Here is an 18,130-nt window from a genome sequence, read left to right as displayed (position 1 = left end):
CATCGCAAACGCAAGGCCAGGCTACAAAGAGAGAGAAGGCTCCCCTAAACACGTAACGGCTTTTAACAGGAGCACAGGACACCTCAGAGAGGGCCCTGGGTGCACCAGCGGCCGGGCCCCCCGCCCGCCATCACCACCAGCACCGACCGCCCACGCTCTCTCTGGAGGCCCGCCGCAAGCCCCGCCTTATTAAGCAGCCGCTCGGCCCCACCCCCCCCCGAACGCCCCTATCACGACGCAAGCTGGAGCGGAGTGGCAGCTCCCCACCCAATCAGATGCCGCAGGAGGCAGGCCTCTTCATGTGGTGGGCGCCCGTTGACCCTCGCCCAATCCGTTCCCGGAGCGGCGGCTGCGCTCCCCTGAGTGACACCTCGCCCTCCAGTCAGCACCCGCCCCCTCTTCCCGGCAGGGCTTCGCCAATGGCCGCCGACCGACGCGCGCTTCTCTCTCCCTGCCCCGCCCTCCCACACCTCCGCCCGCCGCGGGGCCAACGGGAGGGCAGCGGCGCGGCGGAGGGGGCGAGGCTTCCTGGGAGGGGGGGGGCTGGGCCAATGGGAGCGCGGCGCGGGAGGAGCGTGGGCAGGCATTGGCGGACTGGGTGCGGGTGGGCGGGGCGCGGCGGCGGCGGCGGCGGCGGCGGGGGGAGGCGGCGGCGGCGGGGCGCGGGCCGAGCCGAGGGAAGCGGCGCGGAGCCGGGCGGGAGGCGGCGGTGCCGCCCGGGCCCATGGAGCTGGAGAACATCGTCGCCAACACCGTCCTCCTCAAGGCCCGCGAAGGTGAGCGGCGGCGCCGGGCGGACGCCGGTGCCCGGAGCTGAGGCGAAGGGGGGGCGGTGTGCCGCGGGGTAGGCGGCAGGCCCGGGGCGGCGGCGGTGGGGCAGGTGGTCCAGGGGCAGCCCGGCCGCGGAGCGAGCCCAGCGCCCGGCAGGTGCCGGTGACCTGAGCCGCGATCCCGCCGGGCCGCCTCCTGGAGCGGCGTCCGCTCCCCGGGGCTGCTGCCGCCCGGCGGGGCTGCAGGCTCCGGCGACGTCTGTCCCCGGGACCCAGCCCCGGGGCTGACCCTCCCGGGGGGGTGGGTCGCGGCCTTGGCTGCCCCCGGCGCTGCTGTGAACGGGGAGGTAACGGCGCAGGTTGGGCCCAGGCCGCCTCAAGCCCGGGGTGCTGCGCCGGGCAGGCGGGGGCTGCTCCGCGCCCCGGGCTTGTGGTGCCTCCGGGGGGTGCTGAGCCCTCCCGAGGGTGGCCTTGTTGCCTCTCCGTGTGGAAAGGGCCCTGCAGCCCCCGCCTGCCTCCTGCCAGTGCTGGTGGCCTCCAGCCTTACCCCTTCCAGAGGCTTTTCTGGCTCCTCTGGCAGAGGGGAAAAGCAGCTTTAGGAGAAAAAGTTGATTTCGGGCAGGTAAACTGCTGCTTCCCACACAAGGGCCGATCCCGAAACTGCAGCGGTGAGCCCCACCCCTCTGCCACCTTCACACCAACCCTGGCCCCTGGTCCGCTCAGCACCAGGAGCTTTGCTGCGGGCCCACAAACCTCCTGCTGCTTCAGGGGTCACGGCTGAATGCCAGGGCCTCGGCGTGGGATGCAGCCTGCCAGGAGCGGGGCTGTCCGGCAGGTACAGGGGAGCTGTGCAGAGAAGCCTTGGGATGGCTTAAGGAGAGAGCTGGGAAGTCTGTCACAGAGGAGCCTGGTCCTTTGCAGAGAAGATCTGATTCAGTCAGGCGTCGGGGAGTTCATTAGATCACATAAAGTGGCGGGGAAGTACAGTCCCTCCTGGCCCACGGTGTGCAGCTGGCCAGACCAAGTAATTCTGGAGCCTGAGGGGCCCACTGAAATCCAGTTTGAGGGCTTTGGAGATTAGATTTGTGGGAGCAAAGAGCAACAAAATTAAATTTACACTGGCAGAAACAATTTGAGCTGCTTGAAAATCAGGCTTAGTGTAGGTACTTCAGGCACGGTGACTGTGGTGGACCATGACATTATGTTTCATAATAGGAAGGTTTGGTTCAAAACCAAGTTTGGACAACACCAAACAGTGGCATTTGTGACCTCTAGACATGGGACCCTGCTTCGCATGGAGTGAGTGACCAGGAGACTGTCTCCTGTTGCGCCTTCAGCAGAGTGGAGTTTGGTTGCTGATACAGAGTGAGGCATCCGATAGCTGCTGCAGTGCTTCCCAGCGTTCCTCCAGTGCCTCAGCCTTGGCAGGTGGTGGGCAGTTGGGCTGCAGGCAGATACGATCCACTGACACGCTCGTGCCGGAGGGTTCCTGGCCTGCGAGAGCTGCAGGTGGCTGTGCTGCCTGTCCACGGCTCTCCCGCCCATGGCTGAGTGGCCGTGGTGGCCACTGGGGCGAGCTCTGGCAGCCTGTGTGACCGGACAGAGCCGCTTTGCTGGCCGGGTCCAGCAGCACCAGGTGCTTTGCTCCAGCCCAGCCTTTTTGGGAACCTCATAGTCTGATGTGGCAGTGCAGGGCTGAGATCACCCTGGGCATGCTGCAGGGGGCTGCTGACAACTGCTGCCATAGGATGACCATGTTCTCTGTTTCCTTCAAACTCTTCTAGGAGGGTTTGGCCCAGGGAAGGTGAACGATCCTTCCCCTCTTGTCCCCCTTGCCTGCCGGCCTCTGGCAGAGAGACAACAGACGAGCTTTGAGCTATCACCAAGCCCTAAAGCTCCCTTGTGGTGAGTTCTGGGTGGAGGTGGCCCACCCCTTGCCCCATCCCCAAAATGGTGGTGCTAGGAGATTGGTGTGCAGGAGACAAGTTCCCTGCTGGGCTGTTTGCTGCAGCACCAGGAAGGCGGGGGAGAACCGTGCATGAAAGGCGCTGGAGCCTCCTTTCAAAGCAAACAACTCAAGGAAATGCAAGCTGACGGTCCTCGTCCTCTGGGTGCTGTGGGGCCTTGCTCTGCCTTTCCTTGAGCACTCTTGGGGTTAGGATGGCTTGTCCTGCTGTGCCCTCACTTAGTTGTCCCCGTCCGTTTCATTGCCACAAGCTGTGGCTGACAAGAAGGTGTCTGTGCTGCTGGTTTCTTCCACCCCTGCTTACCCTTGAGTCACTTCCTTCCTGAGTTTGTACAATCGTGCAGCACAGCTGCTGGTGCAGGGCAGATGTAGCACAGCGACCCACAGCGTGCCAGGGGCTCGGACCTGGGGCTGCCCCTGCAGAAGGCCGTCTGTGATGGCCCTGTCCCACCTGCCTGTCCAACCAAGGCCTCCTGCGACGCAGGGAGCTGGATGCCCAGGGACTGCATCCAGGATTTGGGTCTGAATTGCATCCACAGTGGAGGAAAGTGTTATGAAAGTGTTTCTCAAGAGCTGATAAATGATGTTCAACCCCCCCTGATTTCAGAAAGCCATACCTTTGGCCCAACTTGGCAGGGTGGTTTAATGTATTTCCAAAGGGAGGTGGGAGATCATGTGTGTGTTGGCACCGGGGCAGGGGGAAGGCAATCCCTGGAGGTTGGCTGATCCCAGCAATCAGTATTTCAGTACTTAGTGCTTGCTATGATGTAAATTTTTTGGTCTATCTAGAAGCTTTCCCACCCTGTCCTACAGCACTGGGCATTTACTCCAGCAACTGAAGTTGGAATAATATCTGGTTCTTGGATCTTGCTTTTCCGAGGCTGGCTTATCTCTGGAGAAAGGTGGGAGTGTCCCCACTTCACAGGTGGGAAACTGAAGTGATGAGCCCCGGGCAATGCAGTGAGTTGTCTGTGGAGCCCGGATTAGAGCAGGAATTCCTGTCTCCCAGCTTCATGTCCTCCCTCTGAGAGCCCCTCCCTGGAGTAAGCAATCAGTCTGGAATGAGTAGGTAGCATGAACATCTTACTACAGCAGGAAGATGTTCACACTGAGCAAGGCTTGGCCTTGAGAGGTGATTAGTTATGCAGAGGTCCTGAGGACAGGCCTGGGAGCCAAGAACTCTTGTCCAGGCATAGAGCAACCTGTGGCTTTAGGCACTCCTGCCTGTGCCCTGATTCTCCCATCTTAAATACAAGTAAACTGAGATGTCCAGGTGAAAGGTCTTCATGTTCTTGGTTGGGACTTTGTTCAGCAGCCGGAGTGGTTGGTCTGTCCACTTCCTTTGGCAGAGGCTCTAACACTTTTGTTCCACCAGCCAGGAGACGGCAGTACGGCTTCGGTCTTGTTTTCCTTGCCTGGGCTTGCTAGTGTAAACGGACAGAGGGTGTCTCCTCTCTTGGCTCCTGGCAAGGCTAGGCTGCAGTTGGACATCCTTGCTTCATAACTCACGGTGCCAATTTTGTGTGCCCTGCAGGTGGTGGCGGAAACCGGAAAGGCAAAAGTAAGAAATGGCGCCAGATGCTGCAGTTCCCCCACATTAGCCTCTGCGAGGATCTTCGACAAACCCTTGGTAAGATGTGGGGGCTGGCGGCAGCTGAGCAGCACTCAGGCTCCATTCTGGAGCGGGGCCGGTGGGTGAGCATGTATGAGTGTTGTGCACCCAAAGTTGAGTCCTGTGAGGGTCAGGGACATATAACAGGGCACGTCAGCCAAATCCCTGCCAGGATCACTCAGAGCTTGGGGTGTAGGGAACAAACGATGGGTAGGTAAGTCACAGCTGCTGGGCGCTCACTGGATAGTGCCTGTTGACATACTCACACACCTTCTAGACTGTGATGAGCTTCACTAGAGATACACCACCTTCTCTGCAAACAGACCTGCTCAGTGTTGCAGTTGTGGAGCATCACTCTGGGCTGCCTTTGCATAAATAACAAAGGCCCTGCTAATGTCCTCTGGACTCCTTGGCTGGGATTCAGTCCTGCTCTGCAGACCTCGGCTTCTAACACTAGTGCAGCAGCTTTTCTTGGGCAAAACTGGGTTCTTGCTGTGTGATATGGATGAGAATTGTAGAGCTGGGCAGGGCTTGGCCTGTCATTCTAATACTGCACTTTGTACTCTTCATGGTTTTAATGTTGTTTGTGCAGCAGGCTTGGTCCTGAGATCATGTGAAATTGTTTTGGGGCACAGAGGGTGGGAATGCTCTGCTTCCTGGGAAGGGGAGAGGTTGTTTAAGTTGTCAGTCTGGATTCAGCTGCCAGCTGGAGAGTGGCACAGCGCTGGCCTTGTTTCAGAGCAGGTGTCACTGGGCTGAGTGGCTTTTGGAGGTTTCTGCAGCTCCAGTCCTCAATTCTGCCCTGCCCCGGTTTTCCAGGTCCCAGCAGCCCCAAGGAGAAGGGATGCCCCCTTTGAGGGCATGTGGAACTGTAGCACTTGGAATAACTCAACCTCCGTCATCCACACTGTAACCTCCAAGCTCACAATAGTCCAGTGCACACCGTGCATGCCATGCCTCACCTCTCTGCTGCCATGCACACCATGCACCACCTCTCGGGGCTGGCTTCGAAGCCGAGTGTAGTCACATGGAATCTCTCGCCTTGGTTTTGCTGCTGACTGCCTCTCTGGAGTGAGTTCTGAGTACTGAACACAGCAATGGCCTGGGCTCTCCCTGCAGCTCCCATCTTGGCCGTTCCACCCCCTATCTGCTTCTGATTTGTGTGCCCTCAGCAGAGCTTTCCGTCAGCTGATGCCTGTCCTCTGTCTGCAGCCACCCTTCCTGTGGGTGTCATGACATGTTTTCCAGCACTGAACTTCACCTTTGTTGTGCTGCCCGTTTGCCAGTGGTGAGTGCTGGTGGTCTGTCTGTCTCTGCTGTCCCACTGTTCGGGACAGTGACTTTGTGAAGCTTTGGGAGGCAAGTCCCTCCCCAGCGGCTGGCTGTCACCACCCATGTCCCCACTTCCCCTTGGGGAGGCATGCAAGAAATGCTTCTGGCCCAGGTGGTGGCTGCCTCGCTTGCTTTCCCCATGGGAGAGATGACCCTGTTCCTTGTGCTTGGCTTACTCTTTGGCTGGAGTGGTTTTGTTTTCCCCTCACAGCCTGCTAGAAAGGCATTTCTTTCCTATTCCAGAGGCTTGGCAGGACCACGGGCATGGTGGGCTGGTTGCCCACTGCAGAATTAAGCTTTGTGTGCCCTGACCACAGGGAGCAACCCTCTGTGAGCCTGGGCAGCGGCGAGGGCAGCCAAAAGCTTCTGATCTCGCCGGCAGCAAACTCTTGTCCTCCCGAGCTGAAGGGAACTCCTTCCCCTGCAGACACAAGGAAACCGGCCGGTGCAGCGGAGCTGGTGAGGTGGCCTCCTCCCCCACCGCAGCCCAGCCATCTCCGCGCTCTCGTGCACCCTCAGGAAGCCGCAGCTTCCTCGGGAGAAACTGCTGCACGGGGAGGGGAAAGCCGGCAGTACTCAGCCCTGGGGAGTGCTGGAAGGTCCCCTACGAGCCAGTGGATGGCTGTACATCTGCACCCCAGGCAGCCTGCAGCCCTCAGTGGCAATGGCTGTAACAGAAATCTGTTCTGGCCTGCGATCAGACAACATCTTATGAGTGGAAGGGGAGGAAAAAAAACAGAGAACTGGAAGTACTCTGGGTAGTCAAAAGGGTTTGCGCCTGGGCTGCCAGACTTCAGAGAGGGGTAGGAGGAATCAGCAGGGAAGCTGAGCTCCAGAGGGCAGTAGGAATTGATATACAAGCAAGTGGCTGTCCCATGGAGTGGGGGGGTCTAATTGCTGTGTGCAGCTTTAACAGGACATTTGTGGAAATGGTGCCTGCCATTTTGATGCTGCTGCTTCCAGCAGGGCCTTTGGGAATATGAGTGGTTTGTAAGAGTCGTCAGAGCAACTCTTGGCCTGGAAGATCTGCCTTGAAATAAGCTCAGTGTGTTCCTCATGTTCCAAGGAAAGTTGTGTATCTGGAGTAGTCAGTCGATCTCCGTGGGGAGATGATTGAGAAGAGAGCCTCCAGGCAAGCAGGAGACACAAAGGTCCCTTGCTAGAAAGAAGAGGGGGCAGTCTGTACAGAACAGCAGGTCAAACCTCTTTCAGGGAAAAAGATCTTCCATAGGGGAACGTAAAAGCTCGGTCATGCCTCTTGTCCCCATTGGACGCATTTCACTTTCCTGAGAGTCTCAGGCTGGTGGGACCTGTGAGTAGCCAGCTGATGAGTCGCCAGCCCCTTCACCACTGCCTATGGCCAGGGCAGTGGCTGCTCCTTTGGGGGTTGGCAGTGAGTGATCTTCTCCACATTTGCAGAGCGGGACTACCACAGCCTGTGCGAGAAGCAGCCCATCGGGCACATGCTCTTTCGGCAGTTCTGCGAGACACGACCTGAGCTGTCACGCTGTGTCAAGTTCCTGGATGCCGTGGTAAGAGCAAAGCCCGTCAGGCTTCGTTGGGGGAGGCAAGTATGTTATTGGCGCCCTGGGCATAGACCGGTTGGCCCTGGGTGCCTCAGCAGTTGCCAGGTACTTCTGAGCATGTAGGGTTTTCCCGAAGGAAAAACCTGTGAGTTGCAGTTTTCTCCAAGATGGGGCTGGGCTTTTGCTTAGGCAGCTGTTTACTGGAGATCTGGTTTTCCAGGAAAGCATGGGAAACCTTGGGCAGAGGGTGTTGCTGCTCTGCAGCTGTTGCCCAGTAGCAAAGCTTGGTTCCTGGCTGGACCTGCTCCTCATGCTGTTTGCTCTATGCAGGCAGGGTATGAAGTGGCTCCAGATGAGAAGCGGAAGGAATGCGGGCAGCACCTGATTGAAAAGTACTTGAAGCCAAACGTGAGTAAGAGGGTTGTTTGCTGCCTGCAACAGTAGAGCAGTTGTAAAGCTGACAGCTGTCATTGCCCTTATCCTGCCACAGCGAACGTACTGGCCAGGATGGTGAGAGCAGAGTACAGAGCCACCCCACCACCTCACAAGTGACCATTACTGCTTTTCCCACTGGCCCGAAAGCAGATGGGCACCTGTGTGCTGTTCCTGTGGGCTTCTTCCTGGGAGGTTCCTTGTGCTCTGCTCCCTATGTCTGACTCCATCCCTTTGTCCCCAGAGTGAGGACCATGTGCCTGAAGTCCCCTCGCAGCTGGTGGATGCATGTTGTGAGAGGCTGGAGCAGGAACCTTCCAAGGAGCTCTTCAAGGAATCCACTAAGTAAGTCAGAGGGCTGGGGCCTGCCTTCAGGTCACAGCACGGGGTAGATGCTGCAGCTAACTCACTTTGTCCCTCGTGGTCCCTTCCTCCAGAAGAGCGAGGACTGGTGCTAAGGCCTGTGGAGTTTTGAGCTAGTGGTTTGCAGCACAGCTACAGGAAAGCAAAGGCAAGAAGCTCCCATGGACTCTGGGAGCCATAAGCTGCTGCAGAAACCTCTGTCACTCCTCTCAGTCTGCTGTGGATCTGAGTTGCCGTTTGGGAAGACCCCGTTTCAGCGATCCTCAGCATCTGGCCATGCTGTTCCTAGTCTTGTGCCAGGATCTCGTAGGGACCCGTAGAGCAGAGCTGACAGCTGCAGTCCCAGTGCCAGCTGTCCTCTCCCGCTGGCTGCAGATGTGGGCGTTGTGGTTAGATTACAATGGCTGTTGCTTTAGCGATCTAAGGTCAATTCTGTTCCCATCGCAGAAGCAGTGGCTGAGGTCCTGGCTCCGGGTGCAAAGCAGAAGCTGGGCTTATAGCCTCCACCCCTCCCTGAACAGTAGCTGGAGCACATTGCCTAATCGAGTGCAGGGCTGTGGCAATGGGTTTGCTGCAGTCTTCTGGGGAGTGTTAGCTCTGTGTGTGGTAACTAGTGTCACTGTCTGAATGCAGAGCCTCCGGGCTGGGCCCTGCCTGCTCTTGGCAAGCTCTGAAAGGGGAAGAGCCCGTCCGCTTCTTCTTGATGCATGTCTCCAGTCTAGACACTATGTCTAAGGCTCTTTACTCCGCTGGGCAGCCCTGGCACCGATCTCTGAGGCAGTTAGCTCTCTCGAGCAGGATACCCTGTGGCCTTTTGTGCTGGATATTCATCTGAAAGTGAACAACTCAGCGCCCAGTGCTGAACATTGCTAGCAGCTTTCGGCAGCTGATTACAGCCTTGTGTCCGCATTTGCCCTGTGAGCAGAGGGGCAATTGCAAAGAGTCTCATCGTCCCCCTTTGTCCCACAGCCCTGACTGATGCTGAGAGGCCACAATTAGCGGTGCCAGCCTGGTCCCAGGGTGCTGTGTTTGTCCCAGCAGTACCTCCAATGTGCCTTCCTTTTGCATCAGGCTTAGCGTGGAGGGGGGCTTTCTGGGCCAGGGCTATGTGGGTGATTCAGCACCGGGCTGGGTGAGGGGATGGCAAAGTAAACGGGCTCTCGGGGCTGCTCACCTCCTCTTTCCTTGGACTGCTGGCTTTTTCCACGGGTGTGATCACCTCTCAGGAACCTTGCTGGCTCTGCTCTGTCCTAGGCTTATCCACGACTACCTGAGTGTGGCTCCCTTTGCCGACTACCTCGACAGCTTGTACTTCAACCGCTTCCTGCAGTGGAAATGGCTGGAACGGTAACACTCCCTGGCATCGCTGGGAGACCTGCACCCTCCTTGCACAGGCTGCCTGAGTCCCCCCTTGGGCTCCTTCCTGTGCTGGGCCCTGGCAGGAGCCAAGGGCCTGGCCTTTATCTGCTCTTGCTCCCCTTCAGGGCCATTTATTAGCACCATCAGCCTCTACTGGCTGCCTCAGCCTTGCTTGCCTCACAGGGAAGCAAGGTCTGTTGGAGCAGGGGTTTTGGGGTGAGCCAGTCTCTCAGGCCAGCGCATGGGGGTGGTTTGGGCTTCAGCCCCTGCTCTCTCCCTGCTCCCATCTCATTCCAGTTTCCTTTCCCTCACAGGCAGCCAGTGACCAAAAACACTTTCCGCCAGTACCGTGTGCTGGGCAAGGGCGGTTTTGGGGAGGTAAGTGACCACTATTTCCTCTGCATTCAGTGTACCAGGCAGCCACCATTGCCTGCTGCCAGATGCAGACCTGGGTTGGCCATCAGGGTGCCACAAGCTGCTCCAGCACCTGGAGACAGGTGTTGCTGGCTGGGTGGACTGTGGGGGCTCAGGAGCTCCCTCTCGCCAGGCACTGGAGGTGTGGGAGGTGTTGCGTAGGGTAGGTAGCATGTGCCCTGTGGTGCGTACTGCCACCCAGGCAGAGAGTCAGGTCTGTTCCCAGTGTCTTGGCAGAGGAAACTGCACTCCTGAAAACTGTCACTGTCAGGCTTCCTTCTGTTTCTGGAGTGGCCTTCTGTCTTCCCAAGCACCAGCCATGGTGCTGCTACAGGTAGCAGGGGCATTGCAGCCCTCTACTGCTTATCTGTGACATCTGGAGATGTCAGTGCTTGGAGATGTCACTGCTCCCTGTGTCCTTGCTTTGACAACAGGCTTCTCACTAACCTCAGAGTGAAGTGGGGACAGAGACATCTTTGCCTTCCCGTACTTCTTCCTGAGAGCAGAACCTAGACCCCCACCCTGGAAACAGCAGTGGGAGGGTGCTGAGCCTTGTCCCTCCTCCAGGTTTGTGCCTGCCAAGTGCGTGCCACAGGAAAGATGTATGCCTGCAAGAAGCTGGAGAAGAAACGGATCAAAAAGCGGAAGGGAGAGGCCATGGCCCTGAATGAGAAACAGATCCTGGAAAAAGTGAACAGTAGGTTTGTAGTAAGTACATAGGAATCGCTCTCACTTTGCTGCGGTGGTTGATTTCTTCTTCCAACCAGCCACCCTGGCACTTCTGTGCTCCTCACCCGGTGTGGAGAGGCAAGAGCAGACCCTGCACATGGTGGGGGGTAGAGTCCTGGTGGCTGCAGATGTCTCACAAGGCTGGGGTCTGACAGGACATCCTACTGCCTCCACAAGATGCTGTAAATGCCCCCAAACTCAGGTCCAAACACCCATCTGGTCTCACAGGCACCTTCTTAACCTCTGGGGCACAAGAAAGCAGCAAGAACTGTCTCCAGACAGCCAAGTGGGCAGAAGCCTAACCCTGAGCTGTGTGGTGGGGAGCTCTCTCCCTGGTTGCAGTGAGCTGTGGACAGCCTGAAACCTCCCTTTATGGAGGATTCATCAGATGCTGGCCCAGGGTTGCTGTTGTTTGCTGCTTGCCCCAGAGGAGAGCAGTTCTGGCTCAGCTAAATAGTGTCCTCCCTGTCTGAGGAAAATGGGGTGTGCTGGGACTGCTGGGCACTTCCACATCCTCCTTGGGTTTGCACAGTTCCCCCTCTGCCTCCTCTGCTGGCAAAGGCCCAGTCCTGCTGCCCATGAGTGGCTGCTTGGGTGACAAAGTGCCCATCAGAGTGTGGGCACTTCCCTCTTCCAGCTGTGTCTTCTAACAGCCTTTCTGCCCTGAATTGCAGGTGAGCTTAGCCTATGCATATGAAACTAAAGATGCTCTCTGCCTAGTGCTGACCCTCATGAATGGAGGGGACCTCAAGTTCCATATCTACCACATGGGAGAAGCTGGCTTCGAGGAGCCCCGGGCAGCTTTCTACGCTGCCGAGATCTGCTGTGGCCTCGAGGACTTGCACCAGGAGAGGATAGTGTACAGGTGCGCGCTGCCTGGTCCCTGCTGGGAGACCTTGTACGGGCTGCAGAAGGAAGAGGGTTCCTGCTGCTCTTACTAGCCCAGCTGGGTCTGTCTGCTCAAGAAAATAAGCTCAGGCTTGAAAGCAGCACAGGGCTGAGTGAGAGGGGATCAGGAACAGAAAGCTGATCTCATGGGAGAGACGTCAGAGCTTAGCTTGGCTTCCTCATGCTGGTAAATGATCACCAAGAACAAGATGTGATCATGCTGTGAATGCCTCAGGGCAGGCACTGGGGTGCTTAACTCCCTGGGCAGTATTGACACTAGAACAAAGGAGGGTAGGCTGCCCCTATATGCTCAAGACTGAGAGCTGGGCAGGAGGGAGAGCACGCTGATGTATGACTGTACTCACTGGGTTGTGTGATGCAGCATTAGGGAAAGCACAGCTAAACACAGGGACAGAAAGTCCCTTCTAGTCCTACCCTGTGCCTTGCCCTGGGGCAGGGTAAGCAGAAGAAGCCTCTGCTCCTTCTCTCTTGCACGGCACCATAGCGAGGTCTGCACCTGCAAAGAGGGAATCAGCCACAGGCTCACTGCTTCCTTGTGGAGGGTTGAAGGTTGTCATGTCCTGCCTCTCTGCCCAGGAGGGGAGAGCTTGCAGGGCTAACTCCGGGGCAGAAGGGCGAGGGGAAGGTTATCTGTGTGCCTGAGGCAGGGGCATTGCATCCCTCTGCTCTTATCTGTGAATTCTTGAGATGTTGCTGTTGCTTGTGTCCTTTGCTTTGACAACAGGCTTCTTGCTAATCAAGTCCCTTCCTTCCTAGGGACCTGAAGCCAGAGAACATATTGCTGGATGACCATGGTGAGTGCAGGGTCAAGAGGAGCCCTGGGTCTGAGTCCTTCGCTCTTCCTCTCCTTGAACCAGGGTTGCTCTGTGTTCTTGGCAGCTTCAAATATTGTCCCTTGACCTTGTCCTGTTAACTTGCCCCTTCCTCTGTGCAGGTCACATCCGTATCTCAGACCTGGGGCTAGCTGTGCACGTGCCTGAGGGCCAAACAATCAAGGGCCGGGTGGGGACAGTTGGCTACATGGGTAAGTGGCCCTGCTTTAATCAAAAAGTGGTCTCTGACTGCACACGTGCTCTCCCTGCCCTCACATGTCCCTCACCCCCGCTGCTATGTAGCTCCGGAGGTGGTGAAGAACGAGCGCTACACGTTCAGCCCAGACTGGTGGGCTCTAGGCTGCCTGGTGTACGAGATGATCGAGGGACAGTCCCCCTTCCAGCAGCGCAAGAAGAAGATCAAGCGGGAGGAGGTGGAGCGGTTGGTGAAGGAAGTGCAGGAGGAGTACTCAGAGAAGTTCTCGCCCTGTGCCCGCTCCCTCTGCACCATGGTACGAGTGTGCATCCCTGTCCCTTTGCTCCCACCACCTCTTTGCACGCAGCAGGAGAATGTGGAGGCTGCTCCCCGTAGAGGTGCTGGTGGCAGCCAGGTTCCCTTGTCTCTGATAAGGCAGTGCAGGAGGATCCAGAGTGCCTTAATTTCTTGCCCCCCCAGCCGCTTAGCGGGCCTGTGCCATCCCTAGAGATATATTGCAGGAGCCCAGCTGACCTCAGGGCTGCTCCTGCCTGAAGCACCCTCCACCCAGGACACTGATTTCCTTTGTGTTGCAGCTCCTGTGCAAAGACCCTCTGGAGCGCCTGGGGTGCCGAGGAGCTGGGGCCAAGGAAGTGAAGGAGCACCCTCTCTTCAAGCACCTCAACTTCAGGAGGCTGGAAGCAGGCATGCTGGACCCCCCCTTCAAGCCAGATGTAAGTGCCTGTCTGTATCCTGACCTCTTCAGACACTGGTGCTGTCAAAGGAAGCAAGAGCCCTGGAGTGGCTCATCTGAGGAGATGGGGCCCATCCGCTTCCCTCTTGTTTCTGGAGCCTGGCAGAACAAGGGTCAAGCAAGCTCTGGGCTGCAGGGAGAGGGGCTCTGGGCTTGGCCATGAGCCACGGCTGTTTGAGGTGGTGGCATCATCATGGAGCCTGGCATTAGAGCAATCTTTGTGCTGTTTAGCCCCAGGCCATCTACTGCAAGGATGTTCTAGACATCGAGCAGTTCTCCACAGTGAAAGGGGTGGAGCTGGAGCCCACAGACAACGACTTCTACCAGAAGTTTGCCACGGGAAGTGTGCCCATTCCTTGGCAGAATGAGGTAGGTTTGCAGGACAGGTCTTTGCTCCTGCTTGTGTCTGCCATGGCCGAGTGCAGTGTCCTGCAGGACTCATGCTGTCTCTGCTGCTCTTGTGCTCTGCTGGGCCCTCAGTGGTGGGCTTCTTGTGACAGTTACTGCAGCCATCTTTGCCCTCTTCCAGATGATCGAGACGGAGTGTTTTAAGGAGCTGAATGTCTTTAGCACAGATGGCATGGTGCCCCCAGACCTGGATTGGAAAGGGCAGCCTTCTCCGCAGCCCAAAAAAGGGTTACTCCAGCGCTTATTCAGCAGACAGGTAAGAGTGTTTGCCGAGCGTTTCCTCCCCAGCAAGTCCTCTAGCAGCAATGAGCGTGCTCCTGCCTGTGCCAGGCAGATCTGGCAAGGAGGTGGGCACAAGAGGGCAGCAGGCAGAGTCTCCCCTAGTGTTGGGTGGCTGGACCCCAGGGCTCTCAGGGGGGCCCATGCAAGGGTGCAGGGAGCCAGCCCCCACCTGGCTGGCACTCCCTGTGCCAGGGGACTCGAGGGGGCTGGGATGGAGTGTCCTGGCTAAACATGCGGGAGTCACACAGGCGGGGGGGGGATGTTGAAGGCACTAAAATAGCAATCCTCCCTTCCTACATGAATAATACCAACCCTGAAGAAGACCTTGCTCTTGGAATGGGCTGCCTGGGCTCCCCAGAGCATTTCTGCCAGACCCTGAGGCAGGCAGAGAGCAGTTCTTTCGAGGGACAAGGAGAACGGAAATGTCTTGCAGCTGCTGTGGGCTTGCTTGCCTGCCTGTCTCCTCTGCCCAGAACAGTCTTTGCCTTCTTTCCAGGACTGGCAAAGTCTGGGCTGCTGCCTCTCAACAGCTGCTTGCAGCTGTGGGACTCAAGTGTGGTTGGCTCTGGACCCACTCTCAGCCACCCAGTGCTGACTCCTGCTTCCCCGATGAGCTCCCAGTTGTGCTTCTCTGTTCAGTGGGCTGCCCTAGCCAGAGCCAGCTCTGGGCTGGGATAGCCAGCCCTTCCTGAGGCAGGCAGGACCTGCCGGAGGATGGGCAGGTGCCTGTAGCAGGGGTTGAGCTGTGATTTGCCGCGTGTTTTCTCTTTCCAGAGGTGAGCAGTCTCTCCTGGCTGCTCTGCTCAGGGAAATACCTGGTGGCCCGCGGACATGGCAAGATCTGGGAAAGAGGAGTGTTGTCCTTCAGTGTCTATCCCCTGACCCCAGCAGAGCACAAGCTGCTTGTTGTTCTAACTGCCCCGAGCCACTAATCCTGCTTCCCTGCTCTCGCTGCCTTTGTGGGGGAGGCCTTGCCCTCAGCTTGAGCCAAAGCTGCCCCTGCACTGCCGCTGCTGGGAGCTCCGCTCCCAGGGGGCTGTGGGAAGTTTCCTTCACTCCTCTCTTCGGATGTCCGGGACACAGAGAAGGGTTGAGAAACCATGAAGGGTTTGGCATTGCCCCGTGCTCAGACTCCCTTTCCAGCAAAAAGGGCTTGGGCTGCTTCTGTGGCTGGCCGAGCCCTGAGTGGGGCAGATCGTCCGTGCCGGCACTGAGCTGTCTCCCTGGGTGGCTGTAGCCCATGGAGCCCATCTTCCTTCCAGCTTATGAGCTAGTCAGCTGCGTGCTCACCAGTCTGTCTGCCAGGAGCTGAACCCCCAGATGCAGCTTGACTGTTTCTCTGCAGATGAGGGATCCCCTCCAGCCCCTTGCCTCCATGTACCTCTCCCATGTGCAGGCCAGGGGGGGGCCTGGCCCTTCCCTGCCTGAGGGCAGCTGTAGGCTGGGTTGTGTGACCTTGCTCACCCTCTGCTTGCTGTGCTCCCCTCTCTCCCTCCTCCCTCTCCTTGCCCTTCTGACTTCAGGACTGTTGTGGAAACTGCAGCGACAGTGAGGAAGAGCCCACCCGGCTGTAGAGCACAGCTTGTTCTCCAGCCCCTGGGACCCCCTGGCCTCTCCGAGTGCCCAGCAGAACAGCAGCCCAGCCTGAAGGACAAGGTAGCAGCGGCCCCACAAAGTGGATTTGTTTACAGCTTTACACATCTGTATTTGAAGACTCTGAGGATGGCTCCAGGGCTGGCGGCAGCACGCAGCTCAGGCTGAGGCCCATCTGACCATGGGCAAGCCCTTGTCCCCAAGACAGACCTGGACACTTCTGAATCTGCCACTTGGGATTTTGCTGCTGCTGCCCACCGGCTGCTGCTCCCCTCCCAGGCCCAGGGTGGGAGGGAGGGATTGCACCGGCGTGGGCCAAGGCCAGGCTGGAGCAGCTCTGCTGACACATTCCATGGTGCCAAAGTAGCACTGCAGGTTTGGTGTATATTTATATATGTCGGTCTGTACATATCACATGTCAGTTTTTAATCTATAGGTGGGGGCCTGCACTGCCCCCACCCTGTCACAGGCACAAATGTCCTCCTATGGGGGGAGCGACGGTCCCAGCTTTGTACCAGGGAGTCCTGGGCAGAGGCCTTCTGTGCCTTGAGGTGCCTAAAGCATCTTTCCTGGACCTTTCTGGCCATGCTGAGGCGTCCCTGGCTCCAGCGGAGTCCATTGCTCAGCCCCGAGGCACAGGAAACGGCTGTGCCAAAGCGTCTACCATTGCATCCTGGCAGCAGAGCGTCACTGCCTCATCCTCGCTTCCCTGTCTGCCGGAGCCTGCTTCCTCCCGCCTCGTCTCGCACATGCTGCCAGCTCTGGGGAGCTGATCCTGGTCCCCTCTCCAGACCGCTGGCAGGCTGCCTGTGGCACAGCAGGACACAGCTGCTCCCACGGCACATGCTCAGAAGGTAGCTGCTGCTGGGACTAAAGGGTCGGTCTGATCCCTGGCATGGTGCAGGATGGCCCCAGCGCAGTTCCACCACCTCCGGACCAGCCATCTGTGTGTGCTGGGGGTGCCACCATCTCCAGGCCCAGCTCGGTGTCGAAGGAACAGACACATAAGGGACCCTGCTCTCAGGGAGCAAAGCCATGGTAAAGGGAATGTCCCTTACTGTTGTCATGCTGTGAGCTGTGGCCCAAGAGTGAACGGGGCCGGGACCAGCCTGCCTGCTGTACCGGCTTTGTGTGCATCCTCAGGGGTCCTGGGGAGCCAGCTCAGCTCTTGTCCCCAAGGGCAGGGCAGGAGTGGAGGGGCTGGAGCCCTGCGTGTCCCTGGGGAGCACTGTGGGGCTCAGCCCGCCTCTCCATACTGCTTGTCCTGTCCCCTCTTGTGCACGCTCATCCTAGCTGTGTCCAGAGCAGTAACTCGTCTTTTCTGTGTCTGTGTGTGTATGCACATGCGTGCGTGTGTGCATGCGTGTGTGCGTGCTGCCGCCTCATGCTCGTTCTGAGCCAGGCCCCCCCCGGGGGGGCTGAGCACCTACTTGGACCTGTGGTATCATTTGCTTGCCTTGCACTAAAGTTGGAGAGTATTTAAATTTTTAACCTTTTGTTAAGCATAAGATTCGCCGTGCCTTCTATTGTCGTGTCAAGGGGGGTGAACCGTGCAGAGGGGGACCTTGTGCCAGCACAGCTCCAGGCCATACAGGGTTGGTGGCTGTAAGGCAGAGAGGAGCAGGGACCCCTGTTCCTGGGCTGGTGCTCCGGTCCTGCAGGGAAGGGCTGGGGCTCCCCACCAGGACAAGGGCTGATGCTGAGCCCTGGGGACCGCGGGTCGCCCTCAGTGGCTTCTGCTGGGTGGGTTTGGTCGGTGCAGGGCCATGACAGGTAAAAGGCATTGTACCGTTGGGGTGCTCTTGTCTGCTGCGGTTCCCTTTGGGGCATGTCGCCCCGCTCCCGTTTGCCTTCAGCACAGCCCCTCCTGGGATGTCACGGGTGTGCTGTGGGGCTGGGGTCAGAGTCCTGCTCCCCTCCGGGTGCTGTGCATTGCTCCTTCGGGGGTGGGGGGGGGTGGACCGTGCAGAGGGGGACCTTGTGGAAGCACAGAGCATTGCCTCCTTAGCCCAAGGGACAGCCCCTCAAAGCGGGGACACGGCGTGGGCAGGGTTAGGGTCACGACAGTTGCCATGGGGGAGCGTGCAAAGGGGACAGCCAGGTTCAGGGTGGATGCAGGGTGGGTTTGGGGTCCGGGGTTGGTGGCAGGGCCGGTGGCAGCAGCGGCAGCCTCGTGCGCAGCACGGGGGGGCCGCACACAGCTGCACAGGGATGAGAATAGCAAGTGCGGCTGGGTAGCTAGGGAACAGTTGCTATGGGAGCGGGCCGAGGAGGAGTTCTCACACTCGGAGGGGGCATCTTGGGGTAAAATCCAGGAATTTTCTGCAGCCGTAGAAGGAAGGCAGGCAGGGCGGGGGGATGGGGACTGCCTGGGGATTGCTGCTCCCACCGCACTGGCCAGGGATGTTTGTGCTGCCCTGCCGGCACTGCCTGGGCTGTGGCACCCTGGCCCCGAGGTCTTGGGGTCACCAGCGTGTTGGTGGTGTCCGTCGGACGGTCAGCGTGGCTCTGCGGGCAGGGCCGGGGTGTGGGCAGCCTGCCCTGAGCCGTGAGCAGGGTGCGGAAGGGGGTCTGCCTGTCCCCAGCTCCCCCCTGCCCAGCAGTGTCCCAGCCCTGGGTGTTTAGGGGGTGCCTTGTCCCCATCCCTCTCCTTGCTGGGGGGGGGGGGGAGAG

At 58.5% G+C, this 18,130-nt stretch overlaps 1 protein-coding gene across 4 annotated transcripts; it reads left to right on the top strand.

Moving 5' to 3' along the window:
• The first annotated feature begins 643 nt into the window (after positions 1-643).
• GRK6 (G protein-coupled receptor kinase 6) lies at positions 644-16,948 on the top strand. Of its 4 annotated transcripts, none has more exons than XM_075057185.1 (16): positions 644-776; positions 4,271-4,366; positions 7,100-7,212; positions 7,537-7,614; positions 7,883-7,983; positions 9,256-9,348; positions 9,675-9,738; positions 10,342-10,471; positions 11,224-11,368; positions 12,169-12,206; positions 12,347-12,436; positions 12,528-12,736; positions 13,017-13,154; positions 13,406-13,543; positions 13,704-13,838; positions 15,388-16,948. In XM_075057185.1, exons 1-16 carry the CDS (start codon positions 725-727, stop codon positions 15,436-15,438), a joined length of 1,671 nt encoding a protein of 556 aa, XP_074913286.1. In that variant the 5' UTR covers positions 644-724; the 3' UTR covers positions 15,439-16,948. The 4 variants fall into 4 exon arrangements, with proteins under 4 accessions (XP_074913286.1, XP_074913284.1, XP_074913285.1 ...); XM_075057183.1 differs by having other exon boundaries at positions 10,342-10,482; positions 11,178-11,368; XM_075057184.1 differs by having other exon boundaries at positions 10,342-10,482; positions 11,178-11,368; positions 14,639-16,948.
• Positions 16,949-18,130: the final 1,182 nt, after the last annotated feature.

The sequence above is a fragment of the Buteo buteo genome, chromosome 24 (assembly GCF_964188355.1).
Source record: "Buteo buteo chromosome 24, bButBut1.hap1.1, whole genome shotgun sequence".
Lineage (NCBI taxonomy): Eukaryota > Metazoa > Chordata > Aves > Accipitriformes > Accipitridae > Buteo > Buteo buteo.
This window is presented reverse-complemented; position numbering and strand designations above follow the sequence as displayed.